Source organism: Symphodus melops, assembly GCF_947650265.1.
Source record: "Symphodus melops genome assembly, chromosome: 1".
Classification (NCBI taxonomy): Eukaryota; Metazoa; Chordata; class Actinopteri; order Labriformes; family Labridae; genus Symphodus; species Symphodus melops.
The window spans coordinates 12055665-12077685 of record NC_136691.1 but is presented as its reverse complement, the minus strand read 5'-3'; the positions used below and the strand labels follow the sequence as shown (position 1 = coordinate 12077685).

The 22021-nt window shown below is 41.5% G+C and overlaps 1 protein-coding gene across 2 annotated transcripts in view; it reads left to right on the top strand.

The window, feature by feature from the left end:
* The window catches only part of eya4 (EYA transcriptional coactivator and phosphatase 4), a 44425-nt gene that overhangs the window by 3614 nt on the left and 18790 nt on the right, over positions 1-22021 (top strand). For both annotated transcript variants that reach the window (XM_079358025.1, XM_079358026.1), the window contains exons 2-3: positions 717-777; positions 19179-19228. In XM_079358025.1, coding sequence (XP_079214151.1) covers positions 745-777; positions 19179-19228 — 83 coding nt within the window. In that variant the 5' untranslated portion in view covers positions 717-744. The remainder of the gene's footprint in view (positions 1-716; positions 778-19178; positions 19229-22021) is intronic.

Here is a 22021-nt window from a genome sequence, read left to right as displayed (position 1 = left end):
CATCTAATGACAATGAAGTGTTTTCCTTGTGAGTGCAGATTTTCGCAGCCTTCTCTTTTGTTCAACGGTCCAACTCAACAGCAGAGACGAGCCATTTTAAGCCGGGGCGCAGTTGCATTGTTTTCCATTCATTCAGCCTTCCTTTTTTCAACAGCATGACAGTACAACACAAGGTCCGAGAACAACATGCAAATCTCTGTCAACATTTTCTGATCACTGTACGTTCAACCTCACTGGAGTTGTAGACAATCACCTCGGTCGCCGCAGACTCCTGCGCCAACCTGTCTCCTGTCTCGTATTAACAGGGTCACTCTCTGTCTTGGTGAGCTCACCAGCCTCTGTGTCTGTGGTGCAGAGCCAGCCAAGCAGCCGGATCATTTACGCTTCTCCTTTTTCATTGTTGATATTTACTTCTGCAATTATCTCTCAGCTTCACCCTCGGCTGAAGATGATATGGCGAAGTTAGCGCTCCTGCTTCCCTGATTCGGTCTCCTGTTGCTCACACATAAACACACTGACAGGAGGCTGGACAGACAAACGCAGATGTAAAAAAAAAAAGAAAAAAAAAAAGAAAAGAAAAGTACATCATGATTCAAACCACAATAGAGGCTTTCAAGCAACATCCCTGAGATGATTGCCTTTCATAGACCTTTAGTGAGCAGTAAACGTTTTTTTTTAATGACCCACATTTTATTTTTCTCTTTTTGTCCCTAAAGTGTGTGTCGGAGGACAAACCAAACCACCATGGAGGCCTCACAGGACCTCAGCGAACAGATGGTGAGTTAAATGCTACTGTAAGCATTCAATTGTGTGTGTGTGTGTGTGTGTGTGTGTGTGTGTGTGAGAGTATACCTTGTATAGGCCACACAAGTCAGAGGAATGGGTGCATATGAGAGAGATGTGTATATGTGAGTGTAGGTTAACACACAGCAGATGTGGTTCAGTGAGTGTACAGTAACCAGATGGCAGCAGTCAGAGTGAATGAGGCTTCATGAGAAACAATGCTGAACGAGGACTTCAATAGGAACTCTTGTGTTTTCATGCAACATTATCTGTGAATGCGGCTGAGTGTATTCATCACCATTTATCCTTATAACACCCTTTCATACTATGCATCTCAAATAGAAACACACAGATGGACAGGAGGATTTCAAATGTTTTAATCACCGAGCGCTATTTGATTGAATAACTGCTAATTATTAAATAAATTGTTGATTGATTAAACCTTATGTTTTCATGCAGTTGGCTTTTTGCACTCCCATCATCCTGCATGTTCTAGCACATACTGTGCAACTCTATGTCGTGCTTCATTTGTGTTGCAGATAGCTTTGATTTGTGTCATTCATTTTGTCTTATTGAAGTATTTTAACGGCAGAAGCACTTCTTTTTTTTTGCGGCTCTCTATTCTCTCCAAATAAATGTCCTCTTTCTTTAAACTTTGGCATAAAGCTATTTTTGATTAATTTGAGCTGAACCATCGATAAAATGTAACGAGTCAAAAACTAAATTCAGGAATATAGCACAAGCGAAGGCAAAGAGAGAAAGAATTTAAAATGACGGACTTCAGAACCTGCACTTACGCACCCACACATATCACTCACACACTCTCACACACACACACACACACACACACACACACACACACACACACACACACACACACACACACACACACACACTGCGCCTCAGGGTTAGTTAGTGTCTCAGCACAGCATGGCGATTTTGCGTCACATCAGCGCAGCGTCCCGCTCCTGCTTGTTTAAAGATCAGGCAGTATTGTTGGGAAAATGATTTTGGCGGAGAGCGAGGTCCACTCGCATTTCAAAGTTGTTAGTCAGCCACCAGAACAGGTGTAATTTCATCTCCTCCTCCTCCTCCTTCTCCATCAGGCTCCCTCCTCTCTGCCTCACTCTCCCTCTGACCTGCCAGCCTGCTCTGTAATAATAGCGCAAAGTGGGACAGAGCGCATGAACTATGTTGTTTTTCCCCCCACTTTTTGTGTTGCTCTGTCAGACTCGCCTAGGGTTTGAATTACACTCCGGCCCCAGCGGAGCTCTGTCACTCATACATACTGTACAAAACATGAACGCAACACAACCAGAGAGAGGGAGGGAGCGAGAAAGAAAGAAAGAAAGAAAAAATGAAAGGAAGGAAGAAGAAAAGAGGGGCGCATCCATCTTCTCTTTCTGCCATCAAAATATCAAATATTGATGTCCACATCCCACAATTACTTCACCTGCTTTAAATAGGAGCTGATATCATTTATAATGTGAATATGAGCTGCGGCTCAGAGGCATTGATTAATTGTTCAGGTTGGAGATGAGACCTCAGAGCAGGGTCACAGATTGTAATCTTACAGAGCTAAAAGGCTCATAGAGCAACATCACATGACATGTTGACCTTTCTGCTTTAATGTTAGATATTTTGGGAGATGGAAAATGGGGATTTAAAATAGTGTGTCAGTGAAACACTTCTTGTTTTGAGTGTTGTTGTTGTTGTTGCAGCTTTTCAAGTTGGAGGTTGTAGCTTGAGTTGGTATTAAACCATGATGTGTGTCAGCTGTCATTGGTAACAGTTAAGAGGACAAAGTGTAGTTTAGATTAATATTTGGTTTGGAAGAAATCATAATGACAAAAATGTAATGTTGTCCAAGCAGAAACAGCCACCACGTCTGCAATTAACTTTGATTTTTCTAGTTCATTAATAGTGTGATTTATTGATATTTCATTCTTGTCATTTTGAAAAAATAAATTGTGAAAAAACACGCTCCTCCGAAATATCCAAGTTGACCCTTCCTCACCTTGACTTTTGTTCCACTTCAAATATGATATGAGACGTGTTTGTTAAAGTACAATTAATGATAAACTAAACCTGAAACGGTCGCAAGATCAACAGGATGAAATAAATCACTTTAGAAAATTCTGCGTTAAATTGTATTTGAAATGCAGTCATTCAAAATGTATGACAATTGCTGACATTGTCTTTTTGTTTGATCACAAGTCAACACTAAAGAGTGTAAGCTTAAAATGTTTGATTTCAATTTGATGCTCAATAGTTGAATAAAAAGTAAGTTTCCAATATGTTAATATAATCTTAAATTTAAACGGCTGATGTTGCTCCGTCTTCCTTTGACCTGAAAGTGGCTAATTCTTTCTTCTAGTTTAATTGAAATAGGCGTGTCTCGGTTTGCGAACAAAACAGCAAAGACCTCACACATAAAGTTTCGGGGATTTGATACCTGATACCCTGCCCCTCCCCTCTACCCTTTAAAGCCCCCACCCCCACCCCACCTGACCCTTAACTTCTTACCCCCACCTCACACTTTTCCCACCACATCCATCGCGCGTCATCTGGGTTATGGTCAGGCGTCCTCTCTGGCCGCCTGCCTGCCGAGGGCCTGCCTGCCGTCTGGGATCCTCTGGGAGCGCTGGAAGTAGCCCAAGGCAGCAGGGCCAGCAGTGTTAGCCCTTAATGCTACTTTTAGCTTGTTTAAGTGTGTCGCTCCACCTGTTCTCACATACTTGTTTAGCTTGAGAGAGAAGGTGCTAAGTGTTTTTTTGTTCCTGGTTTTAGAGGGATGAGGATTTACAGACAATGATGATTCTATTTTGACCAACTATTTTATTCTTCATTTAATTAAACTCTAGTTTGCTGAAGCATTAAGAAGCTATTTGGTCAAAATAATGCTAAAATCCTAAAGACACACAAACTCACACACAGAGAGCCTAGAGTTCTGATTGGAGTCTCCAGTCTGCTGGCAGTGGAGGAGGTGGAGGGGGAGCAATGGTGTTTGTTGACCCCGGGGAGCCTTGCAGGATTTAAACGTAAGACCACCAGAAGAAAAAAGTGACATGAAGGAGGAGGAAAAAAGAAGAGAAAAAAGGTTCTTTTAGCCATAGCCTTTTCCTCTGGTGCGCTGGGAGAGGCCCAGAGTATGGCAGCTGTCCCAGTCTGTGTGTATGTGTTTGAGTGAGAGACCAACTTAGAGGAGGAAAGGGGGTCAGGTTGCACCCCTCTTTCACCCCTACAACCCCATACAGACACATCCACACAAACTTACATGCAGCAGCAGTAGCTAAATGCGAGCGTGGCCCAGCCCTGATTGCCAAGATTGCATCGTCGTCTTAGACGGTCATTTTGAAATCTGCCCGACGACAACGCCAGTGGACGAATCATTGGAGTGTAGAGTGTAATAGCTACCCTTCCTGGCATCCCTCTACTAGGCTGGCATCCTGGTTTGTGGCACCAAGATGCACTTGAGTTTCAGTGGGGTGTACAGTGATTCTTGTAAGATTTATGTTTGGATGACAGCTGAGTGTTGAGACTGACTTACATGTACCTCCCTATGAGCTCTATAGAGGGAAGAAACATCAAATAAAAACCTTCATTTGTGATTGAAAGCACTGAGATAGGAAGTAGTTTTGGGGGTTTTTTACCACGAAAAAAACGGTGTTTTTACTCTGACTTTTTTCTGTCCTCTCATGCACTCAGGGAAAGTTCAACGTTTTTTATGCCAATGACAATTCCAGTGTTGTTAATAGCATCTGACTAAAAAGTATCTGTGTACTGTATTGAACAGGTTTTCAAGAGGGATAGCCTCAGGACCCTCCACCAATGAATGTATTTAAAAAATCCTGATCCAGGTTTCGGATATTTTCCAACCACTGAAATTTGTGTCATGATAAATGTTGCAATTTGGATCTCAGGTAATAAAAAAAACAACCTGTGACTAATCAAAAGAAAAGGAAAACAGCTTTTCTAAGCACACGTTTGTTTCTTACTATACACTACATTACTCAGTCTGGTGAGGTCACTCATGATGGCGATTTTAGTTTTAGACTGACAAGAGATTTGAGTTAGTTTTGACCGAAAGAACAAACTGCTTTAAGTCTTCACGCTAAGCTATGCTAATTTTGTTTTTACAGACTTAAGGCTGACACCTACATTCAACAAGACAATGAAGAAGCAGGATTTCCCACACACTGAACTATGAGAAATCTTGATGTTAAATCTGAGTTTTAGAGCTGGGGAAACTATTTTGGATAAAGGATCCTTTTATTCATGTGAATGATTTCAAAACAACCTCTACAGCCCCTTCATTTTAGTTCTCTTTAAGATATTTGCCAAAGCTCGAACATCTGTCTTTACCCAAGCTGATTCAGATCTTGCTTTGGTTCAGATAACTAATAATGTATTTACAAGAGAGTTGACAGAGAGGCTGGCTGACCAAAGAAAGCGAGCTAGGTGTGAGGTGAGCAGGTCACAGACAGCCTGTGAGCCAATCACAGTCTGACCGAGTCAAACCCCCCAAACAGACTGGAGAATCAATCTAGAAACCCAGAGCGACCAGCGTGGGCTTTCTACAAGAACGCACCAGACAGGAAACCACATGATGTGTGTGCTTGTGTGTCTGATGTGTGTCCGTGTGAAAGTACATGTAATTGTGTGTGTGTGTGTGTAGGTGTGTCTTTTCTCTGTTATACACATATTCTCTCTGCGGTGTGGGACGGCTGAGGTCATTTGAGTGGAGAGTGTCTCATATTGTGACCATGCTTGTTTAATGTATCAGGCCAAGATTCCTCTCTTTATTGATTATTCAAGAAGTAAAATCGTGTCATAGCCAGATGTTTGATCATTTAACTAACGTAAGACTTGATAAAGTAGCACCATATCTTTATTTCTTTTAAAATAGAGTCCTCCTGATTGCATAGCCCACCGTCTGTTCAGCCTGATCTCCTGGCTAAACACTCATCTGCCATTGGTTACAAAAAAAGGAGCATATTTCCTAGTTTTGCTGGGAAGGAAATGAAATTGCAACAGTTGTGCTTTGGTTTCAGAGGAACCTGCCCGCAGTGAGAACTTCCTCTGCTGCTGCTGCGGGGGGAGATTGTGTTTCTGTCTGTGCACTGAGAAATCAAAGAGGTAGCACAGGGGGCAGGGAGGCTGTGACCTGGGGCTCCAGATCTGAAACTAATGATTATTTCATTATGATTGAATCTCTGGATGAGTTTTATTCTTCCACAACTTGTTGCCTTTGTTTTTCTGTCTTTGACGAGAACTAATGGCGGAACTGACCAATCATGTTTAAGCGGGCTTTGGCGCATGAAGGAAATACAGTTTGTAAAGAGAATGAAGCTACCAAACTGTTGAAAATCAAACAATTTAACTCGCGTAGCTATTCTGATGTGTCGTGAAAGTCAAACGGCGTCTAGATATCCTGACTTTCTATGATGCACCAAAGACCGTGTGACCTCCATTCAACAAACACATCACAACCTATCTGTTCAAGAGGAGAAAAAAATAAACAATATTCAAAATTGTGACCTGTCATTCAGAAATCAATTTATTTTTGCCAATCTGTATTATGATGCAAAATGTAACACCTGCTAATTGAAAGTAGATCTCAAGAAATTTGTTTAGTTTTTCCTCATGCTCATACATCTCCAGTAAGCTGAAAATAAACCCTTTGTGTAACTCGCTAATTACAGTTCAACTGAGACTCACCACATGATGAATGGGAGGGGAAGTAATGAACTAAGGAATGATGTCGTTGAACGTTGCAGATACATCTGGAGGTGAATTTCGCTTCACTTTTGATCCAAACCCATTTGTTGCTTCTCAAGATGCAAGTTGGCCCCGAAACAGTTCAGTTAATGGAAAAGGAAGTCTTTGCTGGAAGTTGTTGAACCCTAAACACTGGTTGCATTGAAGTTACCAAAACAAAGTTCTCAATCATGTGTTCTAAATGAAAATAAATATTTATTTTAGGGATGTCAAGTGATTACATTTTTTATCGCTATTCATCAAATTTCCATTATTTCTCATTCAAAACACTAACTTAGGCTTTTATCTTGCATTTCTGTACCAGCTTAAGATGAAAAGTACTTTTTGTTTGAATTCAACCCTGCTTTTATTTTGAAAGTAAGGATCGAAGGTTACAGCATTAACTTAACTGCAGAAAAAGGAACTCAATACGTATCAAAACTAAATAAAAACGGCGAAACGGAATGATGAACACTGGAAATGTTTTATGTCATGAGGAAAATATAAATTCTTGTTTCTTTAATTGAGCTGTCTGGTTGTTGTTGGGTTTTTTTTAGGTGAAATGAGACATTCAAAGATACAGCAGTGTTTTTCTTGCCATCGTTGTGACTACAGGAGGGAGACACTGTGGAGGCTTATCCATTAGGTGCATATAGAAATAGACAAAATATTATACTATTGAATCGTGATCTAAAAAAAGAAATACGTTAATTTCAGACTGTAATTAATTGTGATTTACTTGTTAATGCTGGCTTCTTTTTTTTTATTGTGTCGGCAGCATGTCAGTTGTACACAGTATAGCATCTTTGGAGGTGGAACAGTGAACGTTTTGAAGCTACATTACACCACGTTTATTTGTAATCTGACTGAAGAAGGCATGCTGCAGACATTATATAAGTAGCTTTTAATGTGTTTCTTGTACATTTTTATATTTGGATGATTTCTAACTCTTGTCAGCATTGAAACGCAAAGACATTTGATTCTGTCTGTCTGTCTGTCTGTCTGTCTGTCTGTCTGTCTGTCTGTCTGTCTGTCTGTCTGTCTGTCTGTCTGTCTGTCTGTCTGTCTGTCTGTCTGTCTGTCTGTCTGTCCCACCCTCTCTTTCTCCTCAGGCCTGCCCGCCTCTCTGTCTCTGGCTGTGTCTCTCTGGCTATATAGTGATGATTCAGGGCCTATTGTGAAGTCAGCAATCCGATACAGAGGCAGCCAGAGAGCAAGGAAGGGAGGTATAGAGGGAGTGAGAAAGAAAGAGAAAGAGGGATAGCGAAAAAACAGAAAGGGACTATGGGTGTTCTCATAGCCAGGTCCATCCTGTCTGCAGCCCCCGGGGCTGTTTTTGGCACTCTAACCTGTCCTCAGCTTTACCTGTTGCTCTCATTCTCTTTTTGTCTTCCTTCATTTTCATCTTCCTCACACCCCCGAGCTTCCTACTGTCCCTTTTTTTAGCCTCCCTCCCCTCCGCCCTTTTCTATTTCACACTTACGTACGTCCTTCTCTCCCTCTCCCTCACCCTGCCTGCTTTCTTTGCAGACATATGGTTTTGTAGGTGATTTTATTAGAAAGATGATATGAAGTGTTTCACGGTCCGGTTTGATGGAACAGCTTGAGACATTCAACTCCTGTTCAGCAGTGACTTCTCTAATAATCATCTGCACAGTCTGACAGCAGATGGCATGTGTGTGTGTGTGTGTGTGTGTGTGTGTGTGTGTGTGTGTGTGTGTGCGCGTGTGTGTGTGTGTGTGTGATAGAGCATACCTGTCTGTGTCTGCATGTGTCTCTTTTTGAAGGATATCTACCTTATGTCGTACCTCTCGCACGCACACACGCTGTGATGTCATGAGCAGCATTATTTAACAGGCAGCTGGGAGGCCATTCATCATTTAATTAAAAGCGTCTGAAAGGGATCTGAGGCCTAATGAGATTAGCTTTAATTATTCATGCTGCTGCTGCAGCCACACACACGCACTTACACACACTTACACACACACTCACTCACTCTAGGTATGACCACCACTCAGACTCTCCTTAGACTCTCTGTAGCAACACAAAGACAATTTCATGTGCTTTTATGCTTTTAAAGTCGTTGCTAACTTGAATTAACTTTTTGTATGACTCACACAAACACACACATCTCATTGATTCAGCTCCGCGGTGGGATGTGGAGCGGGTTTGTGGGGAAAAGATGTGGTATGGGGGCAGAGCAGGGGTGCAGTAGCTGTGGTCAGGTTGGGGGGGGGTTATAGAAGGATGGTGTTGTGTTTCTTCAGAGCTCACAAAGCAGCAGAGAGAAGCTTTTTTACTCTCGCTGTTCAGCCACTTGGATCTTTATTTAATCCAGATAAATTCTGCTGCACAACATGAACTCAACACAACTGTGTTTGGACAACCTGTCTTAAGTATCAGTAAACTCTTTACATCCAAATGATACTTTTTACTTTCATACAGTCGATCCAACAGATCATTTCTACCAACAACACATTCCATGTCTTCCCCCAACTATTAAAGGACACTATCCAGTCTTCTGCACGGGGACTATATACAGTACATGGACATCCATCTCTCTCTCTCTCTCTCTCTCTCTCTCTCTATACACACATGCATACATGTATGCTGTATTTATATTTAAGCGTATTGCTTTTGTCATTATCATATTAAATATAAGCTATAAACACAATTTTTGGCTCTTTGTAAATACTATGACAAAGAGAATACTCAGTCCAGACCTGCACTTTTTGGTGAAGTATCTTGGGGTAACATTTGCTATGAATTGGAGCTCTTCAAAGAAAGATTGATTGATTGGTTCATGTACCTATTGAATATTGAATGCAAATATACAGTTATACCTATTAGTGTGAGGACATGTCTGTGGTATAAAACTGTCTTTATTTCACTGCGTCCTCCTTTATGACTAATCTGTGACTGAGCTCCTGCTGTGACTCACCTACAGGACGTTTCTGGGAGTCACTGACTCATGCATTGAATCATTGTGATCAATTATTTTTGCATACTGATCTTCAATTCGTTGATTAATCGTTTTTTTCTAGAAAAATAAATGTTGTAAACAAAGTGTAGATTAATCAGTTATTTTGAACACATGAATGTCTCCGTTCAGTGATATTTGGGCATTCCGTACTCTATGTGTGTTCTTTGTGTGCTTCTTGGATAGGGTGGCTATAGCATGTGTATACATGTGTGTGTGTGTGTGTGTGTGTGTGCGTGTGTGTGTTTGGTCAGCCGTGGACTGGTTTAGGTTTCTCCCAGTTGTTTTTTTAATCACTCTCATCAGATTAGCTGAGCAGGGGCAGTCAAGGCCAAACGCTTTACAATTAACAGCGCAGAACCAGCCCACACACAAACACACACACACACGCGCGCACATATCCATCAGTGACTTTTCATTTGTGTCCATTGAGTAAAGCTGCATTAAATCACGTCTGTGATCCCCTCACTCTCTGAGACAATGAGGAGCCGATTTGAACTGCAGAAATGAAGACCACCAGGGCGAGGAGGAGGAGAAGGAGAAGGAGGGCGAGGAGGAGAAGGAGGAGGAGGGTGAGGAGGAGGAGGAGGAGGAGGGCGAGGAGGAGAAGGAGGAGGAGGAGGAGGAGGAGAGGAGAAGGAGTAGAAGGAGGAGGAGGAGGAGGAGAAAAGCCACGTTTCCAAGACGAGTTGATTACATTACATTAAATCATATTGGGGATTCTCAACTTTGTTGTGGACATTGACCAATCTTGCAGCTTTATTTGACCAAATTTAAGCAGAGAAGAAAAAAAGATAACAATATACACTGCATGAATGCATTCATTTTTGAAATCATGCCGGGCAGAAATTATTTTCTGGTATTTCTTATCTTCGAATATGGAGAAATGTGTTACTTAATTGTCTTAATTGTGCTGTCAAAAGAAATATGGCTCCACATATCATCCCAGGCATGAGCCCTGTGGTCACAAGCTGGCAAAGGTCATCCTTGGTTTGCAATCCATCAAGCATGTGATTAACTTCGAGGAAATTAATTAGAAAAAACGGTGAGGCCGCATCAGTATATTCAATTTGAAAAGTGCTCTGTGTTAGTTCGTGCAGGGCCACAGGAGAGGTCACACTCTGAGCTACAATGGGTTAATTGACAAGTTGAGTGTTATACTAAAGATATATTGGATTGCTGTCATAATGTATGAACATTTAGTGAGCAGCTATGTATTTATCCTTTAAGGGATGAACTCAGGCAAATAAGGCAATTTCAATTTCACTATCTCTATTGATGCCACAACCTTGTGCTATAAAGCTAGTAGCCTCAATGCTTGAATCTAAATATAGGTTGGTAGGTAGGTATGTTCAGAGGAGACGACAGGCTCAAGTGTTGACTTTATTTTGATATTTCTCTCTCTGTCTGGGCCACTGTGTACACAAACTGTATATTGAAACTTTATATTGCTAGCAACACTAGCAGCTCTTGGAAAATGTGAGCAGGTAAAAGAGTTACACCTGACCAGAGAGAAAGATGTTTTTGGAGTGTACCTTTTTCACGAAACACCTCCTCCTCCTCCTCCTCCTCTCTGCTCCACAAACTCGCCCTATTCTTCTCTTTCACTCCCTCACCCTTTTTTTTTTCTTTTATAGCTTCCTACTACACCTGAAAAAGGGGCATTTTTGGAGGTATAAAGAGAGGGATAGTTTTACATCTCCCCAGGCTGGGGGGGTTGTAGAGGAGGGGTGGGAGGAGGGGGGGGGGGGGGGTGCTCAACACAATGTATTTTACATGAAAGGAAGGGAGTAGAGTTACCACGCTGATAGCCACTCATACAAATGGGGAGAGCAGGGAGCTATGGGCAGGGGACAGGTAAATGTGTGAGACTCTGTGTGTGTGTGTGTGTGTGTGTGTGTGTGTCTGTGTGTGTGTGTGTGTGTGTGTGTGTGTGTGTGTGTGTGTTGGAGAGAGAGAGAGAGAGAGAGAGATGTCAAGCTATAGAGATGGAGGCTGTGTTTGTGTGGTGAGTAACATCCTTCATGAGCTTTGTGGTCGACACGAAGTCACAGACAGGGATAGCTGAATGATCATGTTGCACAGGTGTGTGTGTGTGTGTGTGTGTGTGTGTGTGAGAGAGAGAGAGAGAGAGAAAGATGTGTGTGTACTTGTGTGTGTTTGAAAGTCTTTTTTTTATATTCAATCACTCAATAAATCCGGCAGCAGTGGTTATGAAAGGGAAATTCTTTAAAGACCTTCACATTTTTACATATTTCTGTGAACATATTTTTTTTCTTCTTTTTTTTTTCTAAAATGAGAAGACTGAGACCACTTCTATGTCCGTTAAATAATGCGACACTCACTTAGTTTAACTCAGCACGGCAGAGGGAAAACACCAGCAGTTATTGAGGTTTAAAGAAACACATATGGCACTGTCTCCCCTTGTTTTCCAGTTTTCATCAGCTACGCTAACTTTGTTAAGCTAACCTTGTTAAGCTAACCTCAAGTTTCCTGTTGTAATTGTTCAATTTAAGTCTCAGTCAGACAACAAGTGAACGCATTCCCCCCAAGTTGCGAATTGCTCTTTCACCCCAGACTCAAAACATTTATTACATTGATTAATTAAGAAAGCATAAAACACTTCATAGTAATTTAACCAAGACAATAGATATAATTGCAGGCTTTGAGATATGCAATCAAGAAGCTTTTTAATAGTTCTGCATGAAAATAAAGCAAAACAACGTTATAATTTACACTTTATTAATCCCACGAGGGGAAATTCGGTTTACACTCTGTCTAACACACACATAGGCCGAGATACACACTCATGCACAAACAGGGTTCTAGTGACATGCATTAATGGAAAGATCTCAGAGTGAGGGGGCTGCCCACAGCGAGCGCTCCAGAGCAGTTTTTTGGGGTTCGGTGCCTTGCTCAGGGGCACCTCGGCAGTGCTCAGGAAATGGACTGGCACCTCTCCAGCTACCAGACCAGTTTCCGGACTTGGTCCGTGCCGGGACTTGAACCGGCGACCCTCCGGTTCCCAACCCAAGTCCCTACAGACTGAGCTACTGCCTTAGAGACAAAGAGCAGCAGAGTCTGTCTCCGTCTGTCTCACTGGCTCCTGAAGGGAAGATGAACTACTGTTGTTCCACTTGAAGAACAAAGTTCTTTCTCGAGGGCCTCTTGAAAGGGAGCGAGGCTCCTCCGTCACACATTTAAAACCCTCCTAAAGTCAACAGAAACTCTTTAATACACTACCAGCTTCCTCTCCTCAGTTCACTGCCCTGGAGTGCCTGTGCAACACCGCTCTTGACTTTTCCTGTCTTTTTTTTTTCTTTTTTCTTTTGATTTGTATTTCACCAGGCGTCTTTTAGGACACCTCCCTGGCTCCCTTCTCCGCTTGCTGTGAAAATATTTCATCGGGGATGTTTTTGGACGACCCCCTCCTCATGGGGGTCCTGCCTGGCTAATAATAAAATGCTTGAGTTGTCAAGCGCTTCGGCAACACCCTAATCTGTTCTGACAACTTGTTCTGCACACGCACACACACACACACACACACACACACACACACACACACACACACACACACACAATGCCATGTTGGTATGCAGGTATCACACACTTTAAACAGAGGTTTGCCCCCCCCATGTATGCACACACAGGTCTACAGACAGTCTATCAATCAAGGTGTTTATTAGGGTGGGGGGGGTGGGGGGTAATGCTGTGGGACGGGTCAGCAAGCTGTCACCATGGCGAGTGAGCTAAAGGTGGCTTGTGTACAGCTGGAAACGGTTGCCCTGATCCAAATGAGTCTCTCGGCCTGTATACATTAAGCTCCATCTCAGCTGTTTCTGTACAGTAACATTTAAACAAGTGTGTGTGTGTGTGTGTCGCTAGCTCCACCCTGGTTAGGAAATCTCTTTGGTCCATGTTGGAGTTTCAAGATCTTGGCTGCGAGACTTCCATTAAAATCTGGGACATTTTGTTAATCAACAAAGTTTAACATAGCATTGTGAGTATGAGTTGATATGTAAACTATGTTTTCTTTCTTTATCAGAGAACAAGGCTTTTTTTTAATATCAAAGCCAGCGGGTATTTGTCAATTAAGTTCACCGCATTTCAGCACCATGTTCTATAGTAACACCAGGCTGGACAAACCCAACACTGATTGTAAAAAGAGCTTTCCACTCTTTTTTTTTTTTTTTTTTAATAAGTGGGGCAATTAAACGTTGTCTGCAAACTTACTTTAAATATTTGCTTCACAGCCATTTAGTGTGGTTTCACTCAAAGTCTGGTTCATTTAATCAGTGTAAACGCAAACATACCGTACTCATCTGTGCTTGAACCATGCTGAGTCCGCTTGAAGACGTGGTCTCCGCAGCACGATTCATGTGTACTCGAATATGTCCCATGAGAGATGTGAATGAAACCGTGCTCAAATAAATGGTCCGCTACATGGCGTAACTAGAAATGGCTCACCTTTGTATCCTCACAGCACGAGCACATTTCATCCTCCAGGCTGAACGAGTGATGTGCACGTAGCAAAAGGGACTTTGTTGGCATCTCTGAAATAACAAAAGCATCAACAGTTAGCAGAAAAGGACTCCATGAGTGGTTTTCTGATTTTTGGTGGATTTCCAAACCCACGATGTTCATACTGCCACCTGCTGTATCAAACTGTGTACACGTTCAGTATACTGGAGTACAGAACGATGTTATTAATTTGAACGCAGACCTGCGGGGGAGAGGGGAGCAATCGTGCTTGGGCAGAGGCATTCATTACTTCAAAAAAATAAATATTTGGAACATTAAAAATGTTTGCCCAGTATCCTGATATACCGTCACTGGCCTCTTTATCAAGTAAATCAACTCCTCATTAACCCAAATATCTAATTGGCCAATCATATGGGAGCACCTCAAAGCATTTAGGCATGTAGACATGGTCAAGACGATCTGCTGAAGTTTAAACCGATCGAATAGACTTTGAATGTGGCTGCCCGACGGGCTAGTCTGAGTATTTCAACAACTGCCAATTTACTGGGATCTTTAAGCACAGCCGTCTCAAGTTATTACAGAGTGATCTGAAAAAGACAAAGATTTTCTCTGGGTGAAAATGCTAAATCTAGCCAGACTGGTTCAAGCTGAGAGAATATGACCCCTTTACATTACATTTCCCCCTTTTTGTGTTCTTTTTCTCACGAGCAGGGTCAGAAGCTGGTGATGGCTTACGGCGGTCACTTAAGCCCTTGTGTGTTTGTGGCTGCCCTGCAAAAAATATCCATATTGAAAAAGTGCCATCTTCAGACTGAGGCAGCCCGGTTAGCAGCTACTGCTGCTTCTCCTCCACTGAACTCCCCAAATGACACACATACAGCCAGTGTGGTTCCAATTAACGCAGACTGAGTGTGTGTGTGTGTGTGTGTGTGTGTGTGTGTGTGTGTGTGTGCTCAGGTGTAGATGGAAGTTTCTGTGTGGTTGGTGGTGAGATGGGGGAGGGTGTATGTGAGGAGGAAGGTCAATTTCACGGTGTGAAGTTTATGGTCCTGCCTTTACTTTCTTCTGCACAGCCAGAAGTTGAGATTAAAACCACTCCATGTCTGCGCTTTAGCTACGAGGCAATAATCAAGCCAGAGTTCTTAAATACGGCTGTTTTTAGTTTTAGGGGCTCACTGGTATGATTTGAAGTTTCTCATTTCATTTTTCTTGAAACAGCACAGAGCTTTGTCTCGACCTTCACAGAAAGAAAAACTATCTAGATTTTTATTTTTTTTTTAGATGTAAGCTTGACTGAGTCTGTAGCATCTGACAGCTGAGAGAACGCAAGAGGGGAAAGAGAGAGGGGAGGAGGGGGTGGAGGAGGAGAAGAGAGCGAGGGGGGGAGGAGGAGGCAGAGGAGGTGGGAGATGGGACGACTGAAATGTTCCTCATTACTAGAGTGGAAGAAGACGGGAGCTGTGCATGGATTGACTTCAAGAAAGACAGCAAGAAAGACAGGGAGAGAGAGAGAAAAGGGTAGTGTGTGTGAAGCTTGAGTCGTCTATCTGCTGCTTCATGTTTTATCAGAGTTAGAGACAGAGGCAAAGAAAAGGGAAAAGAGAGAGAGGGGAAAAGACGGGCATTTTTGACGGTAGAGCAAAAAAAGAAGAAAAACTTGACACCTGGAGTACAAAGTGAAAGAGAGGCAGATAAAGGCAAAGTGTCCGTGTTGGAGGAGTGTGTGTTTGTATACGTGAGACCAGTACGGCTTTTATCTGAGGGACAAAAGTGGATCGTACATCTCTGTTTGGCTTTCTGAAGCTGCAGATGAACTGACTGAACAAATTACAGCCTGAGGTAAGACGGCATCTCGAACTCACAGTGTGAGAGAGTGTGTCTTAAATTGTCATAGAGAAAATACCACATTTTATATATTTTTAATATTTTTAAATGTTTATTTTTACTATTAAATAAAACAGTTTTAGCACTATTTATCATGCTAATCCATAATATGTTCTCACAGCTTAATTCATTGTTTCTTTTTACGTCTTTGTAGCGAATGTATTCGTCTTATTTGCTAGCCGCACTTCTGAAAATGCTTGTAGTAATGATGTTTGTAAAGGACAAGTGAAAAGTGTTGTTCAAGATGTTATTCTGCTTGACTCTGGCTGAATAGGTGCAATTAGCTTTTCAAAATAAAACAGGGTTAGTAGGTTACAGTATGTTGACAGCACTGCGGTCCATTCAGAATAAGTTCTGTTAGTTTGTGTTGAATATTTTTCAGAACACTCCATAGAATCTGAAAGGATGTTTTTATGTTGTGTAAATTGAAGGGTTTTTGTTATCCATACTATAATGAATTGTGATTGTTAAGGATTCTTAGATATTCTGCCACTTTTAAAAAGATTTTTTAATTATTTTTTACTACAGGTTTGTTGACATTATGTATGTAAAAAAAATGTCCCTTGTAGTTGGACTATTCATTTTCTTTCATTAATTAGTTTATTTTTAGTTTATAAGTTTATTTGGGGGACAGTGTACCAAAAAAATAAAGTCTAAGAAGAGATGCTTTTACACCAGATTTAGCTATTCGTATTTTTTTTTTATTTTTTTTTCAAAAAATTAAATATTTGAAGAAACGTTTAGGTCTGTGGTTATGTATCAGAATTTCATTTCATTAGTATGTTAAACAGAATTTCTACAAATAGACTTGAGGGTGTCTGTGTGCGGATGAACAAATCCATGGTATCAGATGTCCCAGTGCAGATGGGTTGGGTTATAACCAGAAAGACACAACTATTCTTCTTTCTCTGTCATCAGCCCCCTTTTCACTTCCTGCGTGAGGGTGACACAGTTTAGCCAGGTGGAAAAAAAAACACAAACCTAGTTGGCACACCTTTTACATCAAATTTGAGATATTATATTAACGTCATTAAAAGCACAATATTTTGATTGAGAAACAAAAGAAAGCATACCAGGATTTAAAACAGCATCACCAACTATTTAAATCTGCAACGCTTTAGTATCAAATAAACTGCATGTTAATACACCCATTCGATGATAACTAACATCAATAAGTTACCATACAAATGCAGCATTGTGCAAGTCCCTTAAATAAATAATTGTTATTATTGCTTATCGCTTTAGGTACCTGTGCATTTATCCCTTAGGGAGTCCTCGGCCCGACAGGTTGTGTTTCAGACCGGTCACCCAGCCAACCAGGTCAGAGGTCACCTATTTAAGAGGCTCAGGTGACACAAATGGGTCCTTCAGGCGTTCTGGCCACCTAAGAGTACAAGGAGAGGCTCTTACTTTCATCACTAGAATGAATTACATTGCGATGGAGAGAGAAAAATAGCATTGAATTTTTAAAGCTTTATTCATATTCATAAATTTTAAGTCGGGTGGGTTTAGTACAACATAAGTGTCTTTTAAAACAAAGTGAAACAAGATTTTCAAGCAAAATGTATGGAGTTGAAAATGGAACAAAATCATAAACGTAAAGACATTCTGAGACGTGAGAGACTCCAACAGGTCGACAACAGAGCGAAAGTGTGCAACGGATTAAAGTCTGCTGATAAAAGCTTTTCAGGATCAAAGCCTGTGTGTGCTTGTGTTTTCACAGATCATGTTGAGACAGAAACAGGGACAGGATAGCGTATGTGTGTCACTGTGTGTGTGTGTGTGTGTGTGTGTGTGTGTGTGTGTGTGTGTGTGTGTGTGTGTGTGTGTGTGTGTGTGTGTGTGTACGTGCACATGTCCTGTGTACGCCCTCGCGTCTGTACTTCAGCCTGAGTGTGCGTTACATGTGGATTGCCGTTTCTCACGGCCATGCTGCTGATGTCGTGACTGACAGCCTTGTTAAATTTCAGCAAAGCATGAAACGTGACATGAAAGTGGCTTGTGTGTGTGTGTGTGTGTGTGAGTGTGTGTGTGAGGGCGAGTGTGTGTGTGCTTAAAGTGAGTGTGTGTGTGCGTAAAGTGATCCATACGGAGGGCACTGGCTAACCTTTGAACTCTGTCTTAAACGGCTAAGTGCTGCTTCATATACACTCTCTGCAGGATCCTCTAATCAGAACCATAACACACACACACACACACACACGCACACAATCGTTCCAGTTTCCACATACCTGCAGTTTAGCGTCTGATTTCTTGAGCTGGTCCAGAACTTTCTCCATACACTTACCTGTGATTGCGATAATGTGTAAATGACATGAATATTTGCTGCCTGCGTGAATTTCGAGTGTGTGTGTTTGCATCCGTACGTGCGGTTATGTGTGTGTTTGGCACCTCGCGCGTGCCCTGCACCTCAACAGTGTGTTGACACAGTGATTACAGGGCAGCTGGTACACATTGGCCCTCACTCCGCCCTGCATTTACTGTTCTAATTAGTTCCTGTTCCAAATAAGAGCTAGGAATTTTAATAGGGAACCGCTGCTCTGTAGTCCAGCTCCGCATACCCTCACACACGCATTAAAAAGCAGCCTGTGTGTGTGTGCGGTGAGCAGACCGAGACCGAACTGCTGGAACTTTTGTTCTTGCAATGATGAAGAAAATCTTAAAGCAAGCAGTGATACAACCCAATGTGTCCGAAGAATCAGGGCTCTATTTAGTGTGCCCACAGTGTGGCACAGTGTGACCTGCTTAAAGGTTGAAGACGGAGCGCTGTGACCTAACATGACCCTGCTGTGACTTTTGAACTCTTGAAGGGGTTGAGGAAGGGGTTGGCGCTGGAGCCGCGGAGGGAGTAGGGTCATGGGTGAACAAGAGAAAGTTAATATCTGTCACTTACACGCCAGTTAGCGCTTCTGTCACGGCGGTGGCTACAAGCACAGACATTTCTTTATTTTGATCTGCAAGGTTAAGCAAAACTTCAGGGAAATGAAAACTTTATAAGAAATATCATTTAGCAATTTTCTGTTTACCTTGGGATTATTTCAAATCAGATTTAAATTCTGGCAGCATGTTTCTCTTTCCTCTTCCTTAAACTGTAAAAACCAGGAATTCATTTCGTTGTTATGCACAACATCCATGATGCTAATAGAATTTGTCTCATTCATAAACACTGGTTTATGAGGCTGCTTTATGCCACAAAACTCTGGTTCTTATTAAATGTGTGTGTGCATGTGATTTAATGTGTGTGTAGTAATGTTTAGTTACATTTTCCTCTGCTCTGGTTTCTCTGAAGGTAAAGAAATCACACAGTGAATCTCATGTTCCAGACCCATCGGACACCAGGTATGCTTCACACGTGTCTGTTGGTATAATACGACAAGCGACATTCTCAGAAGAGTTTGTTGTTGTTGTTGTTGTTGTTGTGTGCGTGTGTGTGTGTGTGTGTGTGTGTGTGTGTGTTGTTTCCTGATCATGGCCATGGTGCAGAGAGGTGAGGTTTCACTGCAGATGCAAGTTTTGAGGAGGTCATCAACACTTTCTCAAAACCCGCACACAAAACAATAATAAGATATATATTGATACTGTTGGAGGGCAAGCAAAGGAGTCATGCTGTTCTCTGTCTTTCATTTAGCACACACATTAAGCAAATGAATCATTTTAGACATTTGTGATTTCAAAAAAGTACCCACAGTATTTTATCGGTTCAGCAACTTTAATGAGATGATTTGCTTGGCTCGTAAAATTAGTTCGTCTAGAGTTATTTTGTTTGGGGACTTTTGTTGGGAGCAAACCAGATATTCAAAGCATTCAGTTTTGGCTTGAGAAAAGTGAGGTGTACTTTCTTCAAAACTTCTTTTACGATTCATGAATTTAAAGATAAATTATATTGATGAAAAAGGAAAAGCAGAGAAATAATGCAAGAGGAACAATCCTTCAGCTGCTTATATTTAAATGTGCTTCACACACCACATCACACACTCTTTATTGTAGTAAGATGCAGCATTTTGCAGACATAATGGGAAAACCAGAAAAGAGTTTATGAAACACCAACTCCTGCCATCGCCTCCTGAGAGGAGCGAAACAGAGAGGGATAAAGAAAAAAAAAAAAAAAGAGGCAAGACTGAATCATTTCCTTCTGTGTAGAGACAAAAGAAAATGATGGACCAAGAGTGTTGAAGCACACGATGGAGAAAAAAAGTTTATAATAAAAAAAAGGAGAAGAAAATAATCTGTAAAAACACTTAGCTTTTATTTGCAAAATAACACGATATATTCCCGGCTTTGAAAACGACGCTTGGCTCAATATCTCACCCTGCATGACTTGTTGTTGATGTTTAAACAGCGCTCTGTGTTTTCACTTCAGCAGAGCAGGAGAAGCATTTAGCTGTAATTAGAAAAGAAAGCATCAGGAGAGAGTTCATTTAGTATGTTTATCTCTTCTATGCTCTCGTTTTATCAACCCTGAAGTGGTGTCTGTCCCGTCTACTGAAAGCTATATTTTTATACCTGTCAGTCATGACTGTGGTTTGCAGTCATGTGTGGTGAAGCTATCTGCCCACAGCATTTAGATGGACTGCTTCCAGGCCCTGACACAGATGTATCACGCACATACACACACACACACACACGTGTTCATTCAGAGCAGTAGACCGCGTTTGTTTTACTATCCCTACATCTCTCTCATTTCTCACTTTGATGTCTCACACAAAAGCACAAGCGAGACCAACCTGCGGGCAGCATGAATCAGGACAAACACACACACAAATACACACTTTGAAGAAGGAACTGCTCGTACTCACTGATTCATATGTCATCCACAAAACAACACAGCTAAATATGGGTTAAGTGGCAACAGTACGCTTTTCTCAGCAAGCATTTCTGAAAAGCATAGACGGTGGATGCAGCAACAATGATGTCACTGATTTACCAAACTCGCATAACGACCATTGTGCTCTGACATCACACTCAGACGAGGGAGCTAGAATTGCTAAGTTTTACAACATTTTAAATGAAGAAAAGTTGCCACCAGTTCTGTCTAGGTCTGTTTAACAACAATAGTGAAAACAAAGAAGATAGCATGGCCATATTTATTAAAAAAAAATTTGATAACCAATTTGTTTGCTTCAGAAAACTGCTAATGTGAGCATCGCAACACTTCCTTGCTAATGTTAGCATGAGCTAGGAGTTTGGCCCATCTTGTGATTTCGAACTCCTGCAGTATTGAAGTTAGCTAAAAAGTGGTTGGATGCGAACATTACCTGTTGTCCTACAGCAGCTAAATGGTTATCGGATGTTTGGTGTTACCTTATATGACTCAATCTCCCTTCAACTATCTGTTCTGTCTTTGTCTTTGATTTGCTGATGAACAATAGCATTTTGTCTTTTTCCTTACATTCAGAGCCACAGCAGTAGGACGTTATAACAGCATCTGAGCTTCCAGCCTGACCTTGACACCAAGTCATTATGGTCAAATGCTTTGTTAAAAAACATGGTGAGATTGGAATTTGAGGCCGATGTGATCATATTTGGCTGAGGGGATGTGAAGGCAATGATTTCCCCTCATTGGTGAAAGATTACTTTGGCAGCACCTTGTCAATCACAGGTGGCCTCACCTTAAAGATTTATTATCTATTTTACTGCCCATGGGACCTTCTTTTCCCAAAACTGCCATCATACTGTATTAAAGGTAACTTGAAAAGAGAAATGTAAACTGAGATATTAGGATGGTCATTTTCTATTTTTGTTTTTTACAATCAGATGTATTTTGCAAAAGTGCAGTCTCCTACTGCTGGCTGGTACAAAAAAATCCAGGTTTTAGGAAGTTCGGCATTGGCTAAACTCCAAGGTTTAGCAAGGAGGCTACATCCACGTCTTATATAGCATTAGTGTTGAAGGTGCTATAACTCTATAACCTCCTTATGGTAATGGAAATAGGTACCAAAATACTCAGGCAACAATTTATATTGATGTGCATCTTCACTCTGTTCATGAGAAAACAGATTTATCACCTGGTTTGCTTCTTCAACACAGCAACATATGTGGAACACCTTGTAAAGCTAAATCATGCTGGCAGGCTGTGGGTTTGCATAGAAGTCCTGAAGTGCCCCCACAACACACGCCACACACACTATAAAA